Source organism: Fistularia commersonii, chromosome 21 (genome assembly GCF_037954325.1).
Source record: "Fistularia commersonii isolate RoL2024-O1a breed Wild chromosome 21, RoL_Fcom_v1.0, whole genome shotgun sequence".
NCBI lineage: Eukaryota > Metazoa > Chordata > Actinopteri > Syngnathiformes > Fistulariidae > Fistularia > Fistularia commersonii.
Window position 1 is genome coordinate 10,747,882 of NC_141304.1, and position 20,986 is coordinate 10,768,867.

The window sequence follows — 20,986 nt, forward strand, 5'->3', positions numbered from 1 at the left end:
GTTTATCCTGATCACACTCTGTTACTCTGTAAAAACAGATAGGTGTTTACATACTGAATGCTCAGAAAAGGTCAAAATTATATATAAATACCTCCAAGAGCCTTTGCTTGTGTCAATTTATTTCATGTTTGATGAATTGTTTCTCTAATATATATGTTATAATACAGGCAGTTTTTGTGACCTAATTGCATTTAGAGGCCTTTCTGACATTCCAAGCATTTTATAAAGTATATAAGTATAAAATGAATTTTCTAAGAAGTTTTTGCAAGGTACTGTCTGTTCCGCGGGTTAGAACGGAATCGGGAATAACAACTATTAGCTTTGCCGTCCCTCCTGCATGGAATACGCTCCAGGACGATTTGACACCCGCTGAGGTTTTTCCACTTAGAATTTTCTGCTCTATCCTGAGGGACACACAGCCTGAGATGTTTGCGTTTTTATATTCGTCAATTATTTTAACGTTGAGTCACAGCCACCGCACATTCCGCTGTCACCGAATAAGCTCTTAAATTGCACTTCTGGAAAAAAAAAAAAAAAAAAAAAATTCTTAGGCTGCAGGCCTCTTGGCCTGGTCACCTTTGTGAAAGACATCCTGTTGGTTAAATAAAGATTAATTATAAAAACAGTACATATTATCAAGGACTTTCTGTTCAAATGAAATGAATTGTGTAAGTAAAGTTCAAGGTAATTAAATAATACTGTAAACTTTCTGTAGAACTATAATTTTGAACTTTTAAAAGTATACACACAGACAAAAAAACAAAGTTTTTCATGTATCCGTGCATCTGTCCATCATTCCACGTCGCGCCTCCTTCCACATGTTGTTCCACGCAGCGGAGCCTCTGACTGACACATCAGACGGCCCACCTCCATCCCCCCTCAGCCAGCCAATCAGGAGGCCGATCGAGGACGAGCCTTCAGCGGCAGTCTCCTCCTCCTCCGCTGCAACCGCGTAACACACACACGCACACACACACGCACACACACTTGCAGTCATGTGACGGTGATATAGTACAACTTATTCGGCTGTGGGTCCAGTCTCTGCAGCGACGCCTCCGCCGCGGCGTGGATTCTCTCAAGGGCGAACCCCAGTCGTCCGGGGCGACGGATGTAAACCCACGCATGATCCCACGGAGGGATTTTATTCTCCGCGCGTGAAACACGGTAAGACCCGAGGAGTCTGTTTTTTTTCTTCTATTTTTTTTTTTTTTTTTAATTTAAATCACCCCCTCCTCCTCCTCCTTCGTGGACGCGGCGTGTTCCCGCTCGGCGCCGCCGCAGACACGACGAAAACATGTTTACGTTGACGGAGCGGAGACGCGCACACGCCTGCTCAGGAGCAGAGGTGGCGGGTTCGATTCCCGCCTTTGCCGCATTGTAACCCACGCACGACAAATTCAAATGAATGAACTAGTTCTGTTGCGTTTTTTTTTTTATTTCTTTTTTGCAGCCACACAAGTGACGAGGCAAGTTTCACGCCGCGCGATCCTTTACGCCACCCGGACACCCACGAGGTTTCAAATCCCATTTTTTTTTCCCCCCTCCCTTCACAATCCCTCTCATTAGCATGTGGGTCCACGCGTGAGATCGCGGAAAGAGGCGCTGGCCCGATGCGTGGGGGTGGGGGGGGGGAGTGGACGCGCGTGGAAAGGCCACGGTGACGCCTCGTGGTGGATCACAAAACTTGTGTCCCGCCGTTACGGACGCAACGGATGTAACGGATCCACGGGTGACGGGATCGCCCCGTAAACAAGCGTGATTTACACACGCGGCTCCACGCTGCCCCATGCGGTCTCCACGGACAATAATGTTGACACTTCGCTTTTTCTGCCCACCCCTTCCCTCTGCTGGGGTTTATTCTCGGCCACTTGGATGGAAGCAGGAGGGGCTTGTGTGTGTGTGTGTGTGTGTGTGTGTGTGTGTGTGTGTGTGTTGGGCGACGTTCCCGGTTCCAGGAAAATAACCTATTTATGAAGTCTGAAGTAGGACTTTCGAAGGAACACAAACTCACACTGTTGTTTAGCAACAAAGACAACATTAATAATAATAACAATAATAATAATATCAAACCTAAATCTGTAACAGAATTATATGACTGCAGTGGTGAGATTGTGGAAGATTAGATAAAATGAGTTTGAATGTCTGAACACTTTGACCTGTTTTTCTCAGAAGATTCAGCACACACACACGTGCACGGAAAAAATGATGTACAATAACCACAGCATAACGACACTGCCAGATGACATAAGAAACTGCGATGCTCTAAACTCACACACAGGGCTTGTTGTAGCAGACTGTAATGCGGTGTACGGCGATAGGCTAAAAAGGACAAGCAAGAAGTGGAATTACGGGCCGAAGGAGCGTCTAAAAGCGGACGGATAAATTCTAAAAGAGCGAACGCGATCCTGCTTTGCTGTATTGATGTTGTAAAGGTGAAAGTAGTTTTGCAAACGTGCAGTTGTCGCAGCAGAGACTCGTCAGGTCTTATGCCGGACTTGTAATACACGTTTCAAAGTCAGGGACTAAACACAAAAAGTTGGAAGGAAATTTTAGGAGTTTTACGCTCGCGGTGTTTCGGCCGTTAAGTATAAGCTTCTTACCGCAATATCAACTGTGTCTGATATTATTGTAAAGTCTTTCTGTCTTTAAGGTGATGTAACACAATCAATAACTAATAGATGAGCTCTATGAAAACCAGAAACAGGAAACCTGGTTGACAAACAATCACCGGAGCGGTATTGGCGGCAGAGACTGTATTTGCCGGCAGTTTGGATGAACTTTAACCGCGAAAGACGATCGGCATGGGATGTCCAGAAAAAGGGGCCGATGGCGAAGCTGCGGGCAGAACAGCCCGGCTTGGACGATGCCAACTCTCCAATGTACCACAACCAAGTGGAGAAAGAAAAGTGAAATAGCAGAGGCTCTACAAATACCCGGTTAAAACATTGCATGGTGCGAACAAAAAAAAAATCTAATTGTAGTTGTGTAAATAGTGACCCAGTCTTTGTAAAATACTCGTCTGCGACTAAAAACTAATCTTTAGATGTGAGCGGGTATGAGATGATTTTTTTACGGGTAGCTTAAATCCGTTGTCCAATGTCGGTCGACCTCCCGTGGCCTCACGAGGTAAATCCTAGGAGACTCACAAGACGATTGATATAAAAACAACGAGACTCTCGAATCAATGATCAATTCAGCGGTTTCAGGCGCCCGAAGAGGAAGCTTGTGACTTTCCGATCACACCAGTGGAGTTTCCGCCGTAAACATATTTCAGCCATTGTACAGGATTATGTTACTCCCTTATTATACTTCCATGGATATTCGCGTTTTCTGGCAAATTTAATAATGATGTGGATATTATGCATGTACTGTCACCTGCTTTACTCGCTTAAGCTTCTGTTGTTGACATTTAGCCGTTGACTGGTCCTGCTGCTAAAATAACAAGTATGATCCTGGCATTTAAAGAATAGCTCTTTCGGTACCAGAAAGAAAAACAAGTTGTAGCAGCACAAAATGGGATCATTTTCATTATTCTTAACAACAAGCTCCAGACTGGGTTTTGCTCATTGAATAGAAATTAACATATTGAGTTTTTTTTAAGTTCATCCTAATCCCGAAAACAGCCGAACCCCGGTTTTCTTTTATGTAAACAAATGCTGCTAGAAAGTATTCGGTGTGTCACTTCCTGGCCGCGTCCACTAAAATGAACTCTTTGTGGACCATCTGTTGGCCGGAACAGCAACAAGATGGCAACATGTCAATAAAATTTCCCCCATATGGGCCCAAACATTTCAGGTATTTCTCGTAAAAAAAGCGAGTCCAACCGTTGAATGTGTTATCAATTTACGTCAACAGTGTGTGGGGCCTGCTAGCGCATCTTTCTTGTCACATGGGTTTTCTTGTGTTGAAATCTGATTTCAGGTCTGTAAAAATAGATTAATTACCATTTACAGTGAAGTGGATTTGAAAAAAAAGGAAAAAAAAGTAGAAGTCTGTTCTCGAGTGATATGTTCAGATTCCAATTTTCGTGCTTTTCAGGAGTTCATGTAAATGTCACTGGCCGTGTCACATTTTCCTGTGCGTATCTTGTGATTTACAGAGAAAACCATGACTTATAAACTGTCACTTTGGGACTTTTTCCTGATTACTAAATATTCCTCCTGGACAAACATTTACCATCAAAAGCAAAATGTGTGCTTTACACTCGGGGATTTGTGAAGAGAAAAAAAAAAACAAAAACTTTTGACTTGTGACCAAATAATTTTTGAGAAACAAAACTTTTGGATTAGCATACAGGGCTTTCAAAAATGGTTGGAAATTATCAACAAAAAAACAGTCACCCTCTCAGACCCAAGTCTTAAGAAATCATTCCTTCATTCATTATCTATGGTGCTAATCCAGTACTTGGGAGTCACAGGGGAAGACTCTCCCCACCGGGCCACATATTGAGACAGACATTCATTCACCTGTCACACGGAGGCATACGACCAATCGTCGAATGCTACATTTATTAATCTGATGAGACGATCTTATATCTACGGGCGATATTCGTGTGTTACTGAAATACATTTTTCCTAAATCCGTCTATCTCCATTGGAGTTGAGCGGTCGGTGTCTGTGGATGGTGCACAACAGACTTCTCACTGTTTCTGTTTCTGTTCGCAGTGCCGTGTCCCAGCTGGAGGCCTTGGATTATAACTGTGTTTACCAGAAACTTGCTTTTCAAGCCTGCGAGATAAACCCAGGTGCTTCACTTTCTCAGAGTAGGAAGAAGGAAGAGTGACCTTGTGACCTTACATCTCCGACAGAAGAACTACATTTCCAGGAGATCATCTCAAAAGCTGACGCAAAGACCAAAAAAGCGCGGCAGCTTGGCTTTAGCGAGGGATGGTCGATAAACCCGTGGTGAGCGAGGATCCCCTTCATTCTTCCGTTGGCTTTTTGGCAGCCTGCAGGCCATCTGACATGGTGACGGACCTGGACTACCAGGTGATGCCGTCACCGTTCTCTGAGGATGACCTGAGCGAGTCGTCCAGCCCTCGTTCCTGCTCCAGTCCGGATTCCCAGGTGCTCAGCTCCAGCTACGGGAGCAACTCGAGTGTCGAGAGCCAGGACAGCATCCTGGACCACCTGCTTTCTCAGGCTTCTCTAGGAGGTGCCACCAGCGGCGCGGTCGCATCAGTGGCACCATTATCTACTTTCCTATGGGACTCCAGAAAAAATGAGCCCACCAAAAGTGAGCCTGTAAAAGAGGATGGTTTTGATTTCCTTGCGTGGTCCAGTGCGGAGCCAGATGAACAGCTTGGGGGTTCCTTTCAGCCTACGCTGGAGGAGATCGAAGAGTTCCTCGAGGAGAACATGGAGGTGGTGACGATGAAGCAGGAGACGCGAGAGGGTTGTTCGCGGTTGGGAGCGGAGCTGGAGGAGTCTCTTTGTCTGGAAGTTGGCCTGGAGCGTGGCAGCGTTAATTCCCGAGAATTTAAGCTCGAGCCGGATGCCAAGTCTTCAGACCAAACTGTTCCGACTGCCATCTCTACGAGCCCGGCCCCTAGCGAGACCAAAACACCGCCAGCTAACCCCGTGTATGAATCCAACACAGAGAAGCCGTCGGGCGACAAGACACCGGGGGACAGTCACTCTAACAGTGGCGGGATGCCGGTCATCGTACAGATTCAGCCTCTTCAGATCAAGCAGGAGTCGGCACCGGCACCTCTTACCTCAGTAGCCCAGCCTCAACGGCCTGCTCCGGCTCTAGACATCAAAATCGCACAGCTACTGGTCAACATCCAAGGTCAGACCTTTGCTCTGGTGCCCCACATTCTGCCCTCCCCCAGCCTTAACGTTTCATCGAAATTCGTTCGGATCGCGCCCGTCCCCATCGCGGCGAAGCCTCTCGGACTCGGGGATGGCTCCGCCAGCCACGGATCGGGGATTATTGTCGGGAGTCAGAAGTTCCAGAAGAGCCCGGTAGCGGATCTTATCAAAATGCATAAATGCACTTTTCCTGGCTGCACCAAGATGTACACCAAGAGCAGCCACTTGAAGGCCCATCTGAGGAGACACACGGGGGAGAAGCCTTTTGCCTGCAACTGGCAGGGCTGCGGATGGAGGTGGGTGCTGAATTTTAAAACAAATGGTAATTTGTTATTTGCCACAACAGACATCGGGCGCTCGATGCCAGTTAGAATACTCAGAGATAAAGAAGGTGTCAGATTTGAAGTGCTTTGGGTCGACAGTCGAGAGCAGCGGAGAGGTTGGGGAGGAGGTGAAGAAACGTGGGTTAGAACGGGTGGAGAAAAGTGTCGATGGTGAATTGCGACAAAAGAATATCCGCCAGAATGTAAAGGGTGGACTCCCGAAGAGGAGATTTACGGACAAAGCGAAAGAGGACATAAGAAGTTAGTTTGTGTGAGAGAAGATGCAGCAGCGAGGGCTTAGACCAGGCGTGGGCAATTATTTTGGCGGGCCACATTTCTTATTTAATTTCTATGCACGTGCCAAGTAGGTATCATGTAAATTGAACAAAATGAAAATTGCAATTTAAATACTTACATTTTCTGGCATTTTATTTCAACTTTAAAATCATCAATGATCATATGAATGTACTGACATTATCCATACAAAATTAAACATAAAGGAAAAAATAAGGAGTTTCTAAATTCAATATCGATTGAAAACACTTATTAAAATATTCAAAGAAAATAGTTTGGCGGGGCGGATAAGAAAGTGAAACGGGCAGGATGTGGCCCGCGGCCCGTAAAATGCCCAAGTCTGGTTTAGACGGAGGCAGATTGGACGTGGCGACCCCTGAGGGGATCAGCTGAAAGAAAAAGAAATTGAAGAATTTATAGGATCATACTCTGGAGACTTTGTCATTGCGAAGACTTAATTGATTAAGCCTGTATAATGGAGCGCAAGATTTAATAGGCCTCAACTCACACGTGTTCGTGTTGATTGTATATTAGCATCTGCCAGTGATCTAAGAAAATTTGTACAACTTTGAAGAGGAGTCGCGATCAGCCTTGATCTGCCTGATTCAGGAAGTTATTTTAAGGATCCGTGATAGAAAAGCTGTGAAAATACTTTTTTTTTTTTTTTGTTTCTTTTTGCTTAAGCGCTCTTAACGACTCTCATGCTGCCTCCAAAGTGGTAATTGGAAAGCTCTAAGGCTGTGACAATTGAACCGCATGTAGCCACACACCTCTTGTAACCCAGGGATATGCAAGAATAGCACCAGTGCCTTTTCTGTTTCCTTTTTTTATGTGGATGTAAATGAATTTCTGCGATGCGGCATGTGGTCCTGAGTCACGTGGGCACAACATCGGCACCTCCCGCTGAGACTCTGCAGCTGTGCAGTCGCCGGGGAGACGTGCGAGTCTGCTTGTGTATGCTAAGTATAAAACAGCAAGAGCTAATTTGGATCCCGCTGTGTTTGAAAGGAAAACTGAGGGGGAACTTGAATGTTTTCATCTCTTTGCACATTTCAGTGACAACATTTCCTGCACTCATTTATCTGAGCTCGTATGTGTTTATCTCGTTTGTTTATGGGTGATAGACTTTAAGTTGTATTAGCTAGAGTTTGGTCTCGAGGACATTGAATCAACCAATGAAAGTGACAGGAACTGCTTGATGGACTTGGACATTGTCCACATTTTCTTGTTTTACTGCAACATGTTGCTCTAAACCCCCTTTTATTTGGCTGGGGATACTTTGCATAAATTTACAAGCTTTTAATCTTTTTGTAGTCACATCATGAACCAAAAATTTACTTTCATGTTGGACAGGAGGATTTGGAATTAAGTCATTTGTTTTTAAAGGCAGGACGGACAGATTAGACAGCAGTCTAGACCTTCAGCCGGAAGGGAAATACTGTATCTGCTTATTTGAACATTTATTGCCTATTTTTTTTTGTTGACAGAGGATGTTTAAAAAAAAAAAATCAAAAACTGTCATGAATCGAAACGTTGCATTTTAAAATGTGATTCAGAAGTTTTGGAAAATATCAAATATGGACATGATTGGATGTTGGCCAACTGATTTAGTAAAGAGGACAGTCAGCAGAATGGATTAATCTGACTTGTAAACAAATGAACTGAAAAATGTGAAAATAGGATTAAATCCGTTGTGTTAAATAAAAGAGAACACAACCAATAAAATTCCACAGTATGACTTTTTTGTCATACTGTTGTAATAGCTCATCAAAATTGGTGCCATTTTTCTGCCAAAGAAATTAATATTGTATAAATTCTTTATAAGTGTTTAAAGCAAATTTAGCCGTTTGCTGTGTGTAGTGAGGAAAATCTAACTCCCGTTTCCCCAAATTTGCGCTCAATGTCACTATTTCAGTCCGTGTGAACAGTTACATATCTACAAATTTAATTTAACTATAGATTTTTTTGGGCTCATTTATTTTCTTTGTAAGCACTGCTATAAATCATAATTTAGTTATTTAGTCTCAGTCTTGGGGCACAAACAAACTGCTTGGTTGGTATGGGGGTTGACAACATGCAATATAAAACCAAATGGACTCATTGAAGAGGTTTTCTAAGTCCCCGTTCACCTTGGTTTGTACGATATTCAGTTCTTCAGTCATTTCTTACGTTTTAAAGAGATGCTGGTGCGGAGGCGCCGTTTCTAACGGAGTTAACAAACCCCGGGAGATTTGTGACTGCGACTGGAGCGGCGGGTCCCACGTGGCTTAGAGCGATAACAATCTGGCTTGCTTAAAATCTTACCCGCGTGAAATGCAACCAAACCGCAGCAGCAGCTCATCTTCGATCAACGCCAAACAACCTTCAGAGTGAATCCCCTGCGAATGCAATATCTAAAACTGCATATGAAACCAACATGACGCACTTCCATACAACTTGCCTTTGCTTGAACATAAACAACAGTGTTTCATCTTCCCCGTTGACTCAGCTTGACAAACTGCAGTACAAACACCTGCAGGGTGTTCCCATGTGCTCCCAATACTGTCTATGCAAATGGAAGGCTTACATTTACTAACGCAATGGCACAAGACTGACATTTTTTATTTTATGCCTTCTGCATGCCACGGCTCGCTTAAGACCAATCTTAACGGAAACCGATTTTTGAAGGATCTGAACGTGTATAAGATAGTTTCACATGCAAGCGCCACTGCAAAAAAAAAAAAAAAAAAAAAGAGAAAAGCTTGAATACAGGCCGGGTGCTGCAGAAATGTGTGCTGTCATAATCCTATGTGTGTGCTCCAACTAACAAAGGGCTCTTGTCTCTACAAAAGGCAGGATCTAGTTTGGGTGGAAGTGTGTGCATGAGAACCAGTGTATGTGTGTGTGTGTGTGTGTGTGTGTGACCCACTGTATTTGATGGGGTAAATGAGGGGGTAAACGAGGGGGCCGACTAAAGGAGAGAGGAGTCATGAAACACGAAGAGAGAGAGAAGCAGATGGATGTAGCGGAGAGTAACTTTTTAAAGGGAAAGCTAGAAAGACAGGAGAGGCAGCGGCGTCGGGTGGTGGCGGCGTCGGGTGGCGGCGGCGGGGGATCGAGTGTGTGGAAAAACCTTTGCGCACAATCACTTGAAGGGAACGGCAGTGAGGAAGTTGTGCGAACAAAGACAAAGTGTTGAATAGTTACCATGACTGTGGGCTAGGAACGTCCAGGCTGCCGCGCTGCATGAAAGGGAAAAGAGAGGGACCAGTCCAGGTTCCTCAGACGGAACAGAGAGAAAGCGCTGCAGAGATGTGACCCAACACTCTACGATCTTATCTAAAATACTGTCGGTACCTGAATATGTATGACCTTGTTAACACATTTCAACCTGTGCAGTAATGCCATCAAACCTTATTGTTTTTGGCTTGTACCATCTTGCTAAAGCTGTAGTTACCTAACCTTAGTACCTTGGTAAAGGTTAAGTACAATTTAAGTACTATTAATCTAATTTAATCTTATTTACTCTCTGTACAATTTACCGTTTGGGGGTTAGAGGGATAGAGGCCGCTATCCTCAAGATCTTCAAGTAACTGTGTTGCCCTCAGGTGAACGTAATCCTCTTAAATGTAACATAAATGGAAAAAAAAAGCAGTGGTCAGTATCAGTATGAACTGCGTTAGCCAAATGTGCCGAAGTCGTTGTTGGATCAATGAAACGGGGCGCCTGCACCCCATCCCACTGGCCTCCTCCCCCCGGAGCTGATGTTTCTTTTGAGTAATGTTGCTCCACATGAGGTGAACACTTGTACACTCTGCAAAACAATCCCCTCTTTAAACCCTCATATGTACTACACTTTTTCCAATTATCTGGCGGGCGTCACGTCGGACCGACCAGGACGATATTGTTGGTTCCCCACATCGTCAGAATCACCGGTGCTTTGCGTTTGGAAATGACATTTTCATTTATTTCTGCCCAGTACAATAAAGATGCTAAAGATGCCGTCAGGTTAGATTAAACCTAAATCAGTCGCAGCTTACAGACAAAAGATGGCTGATCTTTGTCGTTATACACCGTATGCCTGATATTATTCTTAAAAAACATAATTTTTGTCAGAAGCAACAGAGAGGGTGGAAAAGAGGCGAAGAAAAAGAAGTTCATGTAGGTGAGAATGGATGGCGAACAGTTTCAGGGGTGTTTAAAAGAGTATCAGCCAGAATGAAAGGAAAGGTATAGAAGACGGAGGTGACGCCAGCCATGTTTTCTGGTTTAGAGCCTCTTAGGAAGACAGCAAAGATGAAAATTTGGAGATGCTTGTGAGCTACTTTTCAAATGACCTCTTACAAATGGTCAGCCTCCACGAAAATGACTGAATATACATTTATTTATATAACTGCACCGTATATGTTCGTGTATCATGAGCAACTGCATGAACACTTATGGCACACTACAACAGAGTATCTTTTTGGTCATTACCTAATGCCGATGACTTGTGCTACACGAAGTCAGCCAGAGCTGCACGGTTCAGACAGTAGCGGCTGGTAGCGTTTCTCAAGCTTTGGAAATAAGCCCCAGGAAAAATGACTGCTGTCTGCACTACTGTGATTTTATTACCTTCACCTTTCTCCTTCTGAACTTGCTTTGCGGAGGGAAATATGTGTTGTAGCTTTTATTAACAGTTCAAAAGTGCCACTCTCCGTTTCCCTTCCTCAGAAGAGCAACAGCAGTTTTGACAGATCTAGCAAATTCACTTTGGATGTTGCAATGTGGAAAAAAAGTCCTCCTCCCATTGCACTTGGAAGTGGTAATTTTTCGGTTTCTTATTTGATTCGGCTCATGTTTTGCCCTTTCTTTAGAAGAAATGATTTGCTAACCCGCTGGTTAGCTTGAACTTGGTGTTTCTTGCTGTCCCGTATTTCAATCAACTGGAAAGTACCGCAAGAAGGACGGATGACAGACTTTCAGCGGCATGCGATCTACCAACATTACCTTCGTGATTAACTGATCAATCGCAATCGACGTATCGGGCACCCCTGGTCTAGATGAAGAGCAGATAAAAGGAAAAGTTACAATAATATTTTTGTTTTGGTAAAATTTCTGAAAATCTGAACCTCAACATAAGGTGGGATGGATCCATCCATTGCATCAGTCTGGCTGCTCTCCTTCTGAATGTTTTCCACTGTTAGCTCGGCATGTTAGCAACCGCCTGCTAGCTAGCGTGGAGCCCGAGCGCCTGGATGGTTAATGTAGTCTTCTCAGTATCTGCTACTTTTGCTAGCAGCGCATTGTTTGTTGACATATTTCTGAGCAATGGCACAAGGTCGCTGAGATTAGCTGTTACGCCGTCCCACGATGTGTTTCGTCACACATTCCTTTTTTTCGATTGGACGGCGGGGATTTGCCGGTTTTCTCCCAAGCGATGTTTGGTCTCTGTCCGTTGTTGAACACCTGAAACCTGAAAGCAACCGTGGGAGCCCAGAATTATAGTCTGGAGATTGCAGACTAATCCGTCTCTGCCGCTACCGGCCGACGCACCGGCGCTAGATTCAAAGTGCAGTTTCCCGACGACCTTTCGGAGGGTTTAAAATTTGAATAAATGCAAAGTACGAAGAGAAAGCTGATTTTGAAATCACTTATATTCAATATTGGTTTATGATGTCCTCTACTCCCTAAATTTTGCCCCTCAACTCAAAGAGACTAAGACAACCAATGAATTTTCGGAAGCAGAGAGTTCACGTACGACTTCGTGATCTATCAAAAATAAACGGTGCTATAGCTCCAGCTGCGGGAGCGTTCCTGTCAGAAGGGGTTGGAAGTGACAGCAGAACATCAGTGAATGTGAGAAGTCAGTCGATGAAATGGAGCGAGAGAACCACAGCTGCTTCAGCCAAAAGAAAATCAGATTTAAAAATATTGTCGACTGGCTGAGCGTGCACGTTAGAGGAGACATTGCTGGAACCCCCCGGTTCGTTTCGCATTGAACTTAAGGAAGGGGTTGATAAAGGTGCTGTGATTAACTTGAAACATCTAGATTCCCTTCTTGGCCATATTTTGCTTGGCTTTATCTTCTTTTTTATATATATACATATATTTACCTGGTGTTAGGTCACACACACATTTAGTTGAATATTATCCGAACTTTCTGGTCTTATCTTTATCTCTATCTATCTAACTCCAGCACTTAAAAAACACCAGCAAATAATATATGCTGTGTTGATAATTTCTATATATATCATGATTTATACGAAAAGCGCTGCAAGTATAATTATGTGGTTTACACTAATACTTATTATACATTTATAATGCAAGCATAATTATATGGTTTACACTTTCCAAAGTGTTTGTTTCAGGTATGAAGTGAGGCTGATTGAATGAACATGCAGTCAAAATCCTGTCAACTTTCATAAAATTTTGAAAATATTGGCAATTGACAACAGATCAATAATAATAACAAAAATATTATTGTTGTTTTTGTCATTATTAATTCATATATATCAATTATAGTAGTAGACTTCTAAAGGACAGTTTTAGACACTCAGTGACACTTTACGCTGTAACAAAAAAATTAGCTAAAATGCATTAAAATAAAAAATATATATATTTAAAAGAGCGTTAGAGCTGAGGAAAAAGCAGTTTGGACGGTTGGGTTTGGAGTAGTAAGTTTAATGTTGGCTAAAAGTCTGGGCTTCGGGGCAGCTGCGGCAAAACTCCATCCCCCAAGGTTCGGTGCAAGGCTCTGGCGATGGGGTTTCGGGAGTCTGCAGCTTGGAGATGAACGATTTTATATACCGATCAACAGATGGTGAATAAGTTTCCAAACTCAAATCACGACAAGATGTTTTTCATACAGCAGTTTGTCAAGTTCTTCAATTGATATGCTGAGAAAGTACACGTCGTGGTGAATGAAAGAAAGCAGCCCCAAGGAGATGCTTTTAGCACTTAAAAGTGAGAGAAATCATAATAAAACCGAGGTTTCTCTGATAGTTTGTTGTCCTGAACATCGAAAGACCTTCAGTGGGTCATTAACATACTGCATCATTTGTGTTATTGGAGAGGAAACGAAATGCGATGTGAGCCTGGAATGATCCGAGGGGATCCGAAGGTGTGAAAGCAAACGATAAGGCTGGTATTAAATACTCATTAACCAGTCAGCAACCTGGCGTCGAGTCCGTTATCACTCACTGACCTGAAGTAGATCTGTCTCCTGTGGCGTCACAACATGTGTTAATACGTTTCACCATTTGACTTCAGTGAAATATAAAAATATAACTGGCTGTGAAGCAAATGCCATCGCCAAATAAAACCCAATGAAAAAAATCCCACTAGAGGACCAACGACATGCAGAGCTATGTTGAAGAAACTGATTTCTGCAGTATATTGTTGGGTCACATCAGTGGCAGATTATTTTTTTTTATTGCTATTGCAAACCTTTATTTAATTAACAGCCTAATAACAGTGTTCAATTGAAATTTTCATTTTTTTTCTATTGGGGTTGTAAAAATGAACATGGCAATACAGATTAATTAATTTCCGTGATTAATTTGCCCCCAAAAATTAATTCACAGTGAACAATGACTCAAATTCCCATAATTCCACTCAGTGGTACAGATTGGTGATCCGACAGAATTTGACGGCAGGTGGAGCGCAAAAAACCCAAGACAGGACACTGGATCAACGAAAAATAGAGGTCACACTTCTTACCAAAGCACTTCCAGCTTTAAGTTCCATATCAATGCCAAGCAGACGCTGCTTGAGAATTCTCTGCAAGTACCTTGTTGACATCCTGCTTGGCCCAAACTGTCTCGGAACGTTGGTAACTCAGATAATGTAAAGATGATCACAGCAGCTGGCTAAGAGCAATATGGGCCACGGTAATTGGAGATTTGTTTGATTGGAAAAAAAGAGGGTAAAATGTTATTGGTAAATTCTGCTGAGTCAGTATGCTTCATTTTATTTTATTTTATTTTATTTTATTTTATTTTATTTTATTTTATTTTATTTTATTCATCACCTTTAGTCACCAATCTTTTTGCCTCCACAAAATTTTCCACTTAAATAATGAATGGGTAATTTTGATTAATTAACCTAAACTAATCCATCTGATTATGGGATTAATTAGATTAAAATTAGATTAATTATTTTCTATGTATTTAAATGCATTTATTTGGCTGGGTCATATCCCATTCTGATCATGAGCCAAGTGTGAGGTCACAGATTACCGATATAAACTAAAATCTGAGCTTGTTGGAAATAGGAAGAGAAGTAGGGAGGCTAAAACAAACAGTTTGATGTTCGTTCATTTGCCTTTTGTGCTCATTTGGTTCAGTGGAGATCAGATCTCGTTGCAGATGAGGTATTTTGTTCAGCAGGTTTTTTCACTCGGATCGGCGTATCAAGTCCTCCTCTTCGGCCTATTTTAACTCGGGGGAAAAAGCACTCCCAGCAAAACAACGGGGCATTGTGAAGTAGTTCATGGCAAACATTTTATAAAGTTAGAGAGATTTTTCAAAATATCCCCGTTTGGGGATTTCTACAACACATGATTTTTTTTTCTAAGGTGCCCTAAGATGAAAATGTAAGGGAAACCACAGGCTAAGTGGTTTCGTGCAACATTGCTGACATATTGTGGACTACAGTAAAGAATGGGGTCATTGAGCTGCTTTGTTTATTTATTTATTTTAGGTTTTTTTTTTGTTTTTTTTTAAGTCTCGTGTGGCTACAAGAGTTCTTTTTTTTTTCCTAGAAAGGAGGGCGGCAGAAAACGAAAGCCGATCCGGCGACAGCCATCGCCGGCTTGATCGGCTCCTCTCACCGGTTTCTTTTCTTTCTTTCACGAGCGCGATTGCTGAGCACTTTTATTGGCAGCGCCGCCACGTAAACCGCTGTCAGATGTTGCGAGTAACATAATCGTATCTGTTACAGCTCTGTTTCTTTAGCCTCTAGCTGTAAACTGTTTATCTATAACACGACGGAGGACAAAGGCTTTTTAATTTTTTTTTTTTTTAAGCGTTGCAAAATAATGTCAGGTTGCGATGGCTCCCATTCATTATCCTGTCAGGTCGGAGGGGAGGGGAACATCTGCGCGGCAGAACCGAGGCTCTCACCAAAACTAGTTTGGGGCAGTAGCCTGGTTTTCATCTTATCTTATCCAGAAGGAGTCCTAGAGCCGTCTCTGTTAGACACATTGACAATATAGCCTCTGTGTATGTGTATGTGTGTGTGTGGGTGTGTGGGTGTGTGGGTGATGATAAAACTAAATAGAAATCGACAAAGCAACATCATGTCACATGTCATGTGGGGACTGCACAGTACACACACACACACACACACACACACACACACACACACACACACACACACAGAGCACTGTGAACCCCGATGGTATGTTTGTATGATGAGTTGCCATTTGTCAGTTGAGCCAATAGTTTCTTCATCTGTCAGACACCGGCTTCTTCAGAGATTCAGAAACCCCATTGTTGTGACACTAATTGTCCAGATGATTTGTGTATGTGTGTGTGTGTGTTTGTACCCCTGGACCTCCATGTGATGTACACATTATGGTAAAAAATCAAAACAAGGAAAGACTCGACATTGGAATTATGAACAAAACAATATATATATATATATATATATATATATATATATATATATATACATCATATTTATTACAGTTATTTAAAAAAAGTATGATATTTAGTGAAAAAAATCAGATTTTCTGAAGAAAACCAGGAAAAAAAACAGTGTTCTGATCATCAAATAATTGCCGATATCTGCATGAATATGAACTGTTCCTGGAATATCGAATTTGAGTGTGTTGAGATGAAATCTGCAGCATGTGGACGGATGAATTAATATGAAAGTGTGCACAGAGTAGGGCCTTTTTGTTTTTTAACAGGAGAATTCGGAATTCTGAGAATTCACAGAAGTGGGCATATGAGCTAATAATTGCTAACATTTATTTTAAGGCGCCATACTTGGCACTCAAGGACACTGTACAGACATATACAGAAAAATACAGATTTATTTTATGAAAAAAGAACCAATGAAATAAAAAGAATAAAGTGTCAAAGTAAAAAAAAAAAAAATTAATAAATAGATAAATAATTATATATACACATATGCATGTATATTTGTGTGTGTGTGTGTGTACATATACACACACATTCATATATAGATGAGAGAAATGGGGGTTGCTTGTGTATGCGCGCCTGTTCCAACCCGACTTTTTCATTTCTTCCTCCAGGTTTTCCCGGTCGGACGAGCTGTCCCGGCACCGGCGCTCCCACTCGGGGGTCAAACCCTACCAGTGTCCCGTGTGCGAGAAGAAGTTCGCCCGCAGCGACCACCTGTCCAAGCACGTCAAAGTGCACCGTTTCCCCCGAAGCAGCCGGACGGTCCGTGCGGCGAACTGATGGACCATCCTGGGGAACGCCCATGCAGGCACGGACTTGCAGAGCAAGGCGTGCATGTCTCGCGTACGCACAAAAAACAAACAAAAAAAAAAAAACGTCCGCACTGTCACACAGTCAACTCAAAGCACGCCTTGCTTTTTTTTAACTCCCTGTGATTGTTCTAATTTATTGTACAAAGGTAAACCAACACATCCTGTAATCAACCGGTGGTCGTTGCTGTTTGTGCTCGGGTAAGTTGTTCTTCCCCGGCAAAGGATAAGATAAGCTTATCTCCCTTTTTTCATCCTGGCTTGGGATCGCTTCGCCTTGTGTTTCCACTCAACCTGGAAAACAACTGCCTTTTATTCTCTCCCCGTCCCCAGAAAAGCTGCCAGTGTCTCGGACATTCCTTGGCCTTTTAAAAAAGTCAGACGAAAGGTCGTCCTGATGGTGTCCGCCGACGGGCGGATCGGCGATTACTCCCCCGAAACTTTTTTTTTTCTCGGCTGTTGCCTTGCACCACGGTCCGGCGAACCCGACGTGTTTGTCTTTGTGTTTCACCATCACATGAAGGGAATGACGGACTAATGCTGATTCATGTACTGCTTGCTTGTTTTCCCATCATCATCCGTTGAGGTCATTTTTGAAGTCACTCATCACACAAAGGTCAGGGAGGAACTTATTCAGATGCCCCCCAAAAATGTCCGCAATCAGCTGTCTGTATTTTGTTTTGTGGAAATTTCGGGAAAGGCTTGGTGCGGGACGGGGATGTCTCAGGCGTAGTGAATGTTTTAGCTGCGGACGTTCCTGCCATCGCTGTCTTCCTGGTTGCTCATGACAACAGATAATGTGATTGGGGTGATGAAGACACTGAAATCTTCCTTGAAATTATTAAAAACAAGAAACTAATTTATATGAGGGAGCATTTTAGATGGAATGATCACAGAAATGAAGAAGGGGGGACGTCTGAATGAGGAAATGCTGGTGAAAAATGACGCGCTTCGGCTTTTTCCATGTAATGGGGTCAATTCTGGGCCAAAGGCCCGCTGTTATATATTACAACGCTGTTATTAACAGCTTTTTTTTTTAACAAAACAAAATAACGTTAAGCACTTGTAAGTTATGCTATAGCCTTTGACGTCACAGTTTTCCACAGAATATTCGTGGATACTCGACCTCTGAGCAAAGTCTGCTTCCTGATGCGATGTACTGCATTTTAAGTATTATCATTGTTGCAAAATTTCTGAAAAAAATCACGTACACACAACCGGTGCTATTTTCTACGAGCGTGGCAGGACTTCATGAATAGCCCTCCACCTCCTTTTTTTTATCTTGAAGAAAAAGGCAGACGTTGCCCAGATAACAGCTGTATTATAAGTATGTCGTAACATTTTGGGCCCGGAGAGGAGTATGGCTACTTTCACCTCGGTTAAAATATGGACTCTGCCGTCTGATGCGGCGGATGAGCCGGCAGAGTGTCATCGATAAAACGTGATAGAAGGTAGGGGTGTAACAGAGCAAAACAAGAGGTGGCGTAAAAGTGAATCCTTGATTATATCTGCCTGTTGGTTCGGTGTTTCATTTTATGTTTGTTGTGATGAAGCAAATTAATTTGTACCTCATCTACGCTCTGTTACACACGTCTGGCCTTACTCTACCGCAAAATCCTTACGCTTTAGCCTAGCACGTCCGGAAATAACGCTTTTTTCCAGCTTTAGTGCTGATGGCTGATATTCTTTGAATTATCTCAATGCGTTGGATGTTGATGAAAATGCGGCATGGTGCCCAAGTGATGAGCGCTTTTCTCTCCTCACGGGAAGGAGATCTCTGGTTTGATTCGGACGGGGTGCTATCTGTTGCGTGTTCTGTCTTTCTGGATTCTGGATGAATGGTTGTACGTCTCTGTATGTGGTACCTTGGATAAAGAAAAGACGATTGTCACATTAGCTGGCAAACAACAATATGGGCAATGTTGATATGCAGATTTGTTTGATTTAAAAAAGAAAAAGAAGAAAAATGTTCTTGGTAAATATGGTGCGGTCAGTATATCTTATTTTGCAATTTTTTTTAAATTTTATTTATCACCTTTTGTCACAAGTCTTTTTTGCCTCCGCAAAATGTTGAAACCCAAATTGAGACATTTAACGAATGGTGGCATGCCTCTATATTTGGCCCTGTGATTGACAGGCAATTCGCCCAATGACAGCTGGGATTGGCTCCAGTGACCCCTGAGTGCAGGAGAATGAATGAATGAGTAAATGCTGTTCACAACGCAACTTCTGCCAGCACTTTTTTCTCATTTGTCAAAAGTACATCCTAATTAGCAATAAGTACCCATCATAATAGTTGGGCAGTAGCTTAGCTATAAACATCCAAGTAAACCTTTTATTCTTTGCTGCTGTTTGAATTTTACGTTTTCTAAATCCAAAGCCTGGGATTTTACAGGCTTTGAATCCAAAACAAAAGGGTTGAGATTACTATTATCTGCAATTCACGAATTGCAACGGTGCAACAGAGCAACGGTGATAAGAAGTAGCTACATGGTTAGCTCGCCGGCTAATGGAGCGAGCCAAGTGTGACAGGTGACGTATCGGTTGTCATCTGTGGGCAAGCGTTGTCGGGGCAACGCTTTCAATCAACAGCTTCACACAACTGTATAGTAACCTAACACACACACAAACACACACACACACACACACACACACACACACACACTGCTGCACTGCACAGAAAGAAAAAAAAAAAAGATGCCGGGCACAATCTTGAGCATCATGACACATTTTCTGCATTAAGTTCTGTTAAAAAAGAAAGTTTTATATACTCCATTACTCTTCCGATATCCAGTATATGAGGCTGGTTCTAATTGAGGCATTAAGTGATTTTTTTTTTTTCTTTTCTGCGTCTGATATTCAAAACAGATCACGGCCGAGCCTCCGTCAGGCATGAGAATCTGCACCTCAGTGATATTATCTCAGTTCATGTATTGCAAAAACAAAACGAAAAAAAAAACAAGAACCTGACAATAGACTGCCTCAACTCTGCTTTATCGGTTACTCAGATCAACCTGAGGAGCCTCGAGCCTCAGTCATTCTTTTTTTTTTTTTTAAGGGGAAAACAATGGGAGACATTAAACACACCATGGTGCTGAACTACCGGGAGGAAGATCTTCCGGAAAATGTAGTCACAAGATCCTTTCTGAGGACAGGTGTTTTCACTTTCTGAAGTCCCGGGTCCTTGAGTAAAGTGTAAAGGTGTTGCCGAGCCTTGCATTTTAATCACTTATGTAGAGCAACAACAAGCAGGGCTACACAACATTGTACATCATTCCTTTTTATTTTATTTCATTTTTTTTATTTTTTATTTTTTTTATTTTAACGCTTGTGTAACCACGAGTGGATTATCGCATCCTATGAATGTATGTAAATATGCAGGATGTACATGGCTGTATCCAGGAAAAACGAAAACAAAACAAATCAAAAAAATTCCGATGCCGTATCTTAAAGCAAATCAGTGTTTGTGAAGAGTTGTAGTGCGGAACCCCTTCAAATGTGTACATAAATTAATGTTTCAATACATATGAATATATTATCTATTTTTTCTTCTTTGTTCTATCCGAGATGCATTTACAAATAAAACTGATAAAGAAAACCTGTTTGTTTCACAGTATTATGTATGATATTTATCGGATTAGTTTTATCATTGGTCAGGATTGGGACTCCAATGTGTAATACAGCTGTTGCAACAAGCGTAAAATAATATTTCTCCATTTTGGGCCATAATAACAAGAATGGAGTGTTCAAAATTCCTGGTATTTAATGTTCCTGATTTAAGTGCCACTCATTTTATGTTCCTACTTTCACCATTTTGTGTCCAAGTACTGCAGTTTGTTTGTTTTTTCGTCTGCAAAGACGATTTAGTTTTGAAGCTTTCACAGCCGTTGCTTTTTACCTGTGACTTGGTTTGGTAATATTTGATTAAATAACATGTTTTGAATAGATGAAACAGAATGTATTGGTGATAAAGGGATACGGGAAGGTAAAGGGATACTACTTGCGATATATTCAAATTAAAACATAATGTTATTTGCTGAAAGTATCGCTGAATACAGTTACTATGATACAACTCTGTATTTCTCATCTGCATGACTAGGATTTAAGGGAAACGAGAAAAAAAGAAAGTGACCGCA

General features: G+C 42.2%; 1 protein-coding gene across 1 annotated transcript; it reads left to right on the forward strand.

The window, feature by feature from the left end:
* Positions 1–1,030: 1,030 nt before the first annotated feature.
* Positions 1,031–19,610, forward strand: klf15 (Kruppel like factor 15). Its single transcript, XM_086167746.1, has 3 exons — positions 1,031–1,164; positions 4,665–6,109; positions 16,653–19,610. The coding sequence occupies exons 2-3, from the start codon at positions 4,887–4,889 to the stop codon at positions 16,819–16,821; spliced, it is 1,392 nt and encodes a 463-aa protein (XP_086023872.1). The 5' UTR covers positions 1,031–1,164; positions 4,665–4,886; the 3' UTR covers positions 16,822–19,610.
* The last annotated feature ends 1,376 nt before the right edge of the window (positions 19,611–20,986 follow it).

Excerpts from the sequence above, each read along its gene's own strand:
- klf15 (XM_086167746.1), top strand. The coding sequence starts at position 4,887 with ATGGTCGATAAACCCGTGGTGAGCGAGGATCCCCTTCATTCTTCCGTT. Across the intron at positions 6,110-16,652 it reads TGGCAGGGCTGCGGATGGAG|GTTTTCCCGGTCGGACGAGC; the intron begins GTGGGTGCTGAA and ends TTCTTCCTCCAG.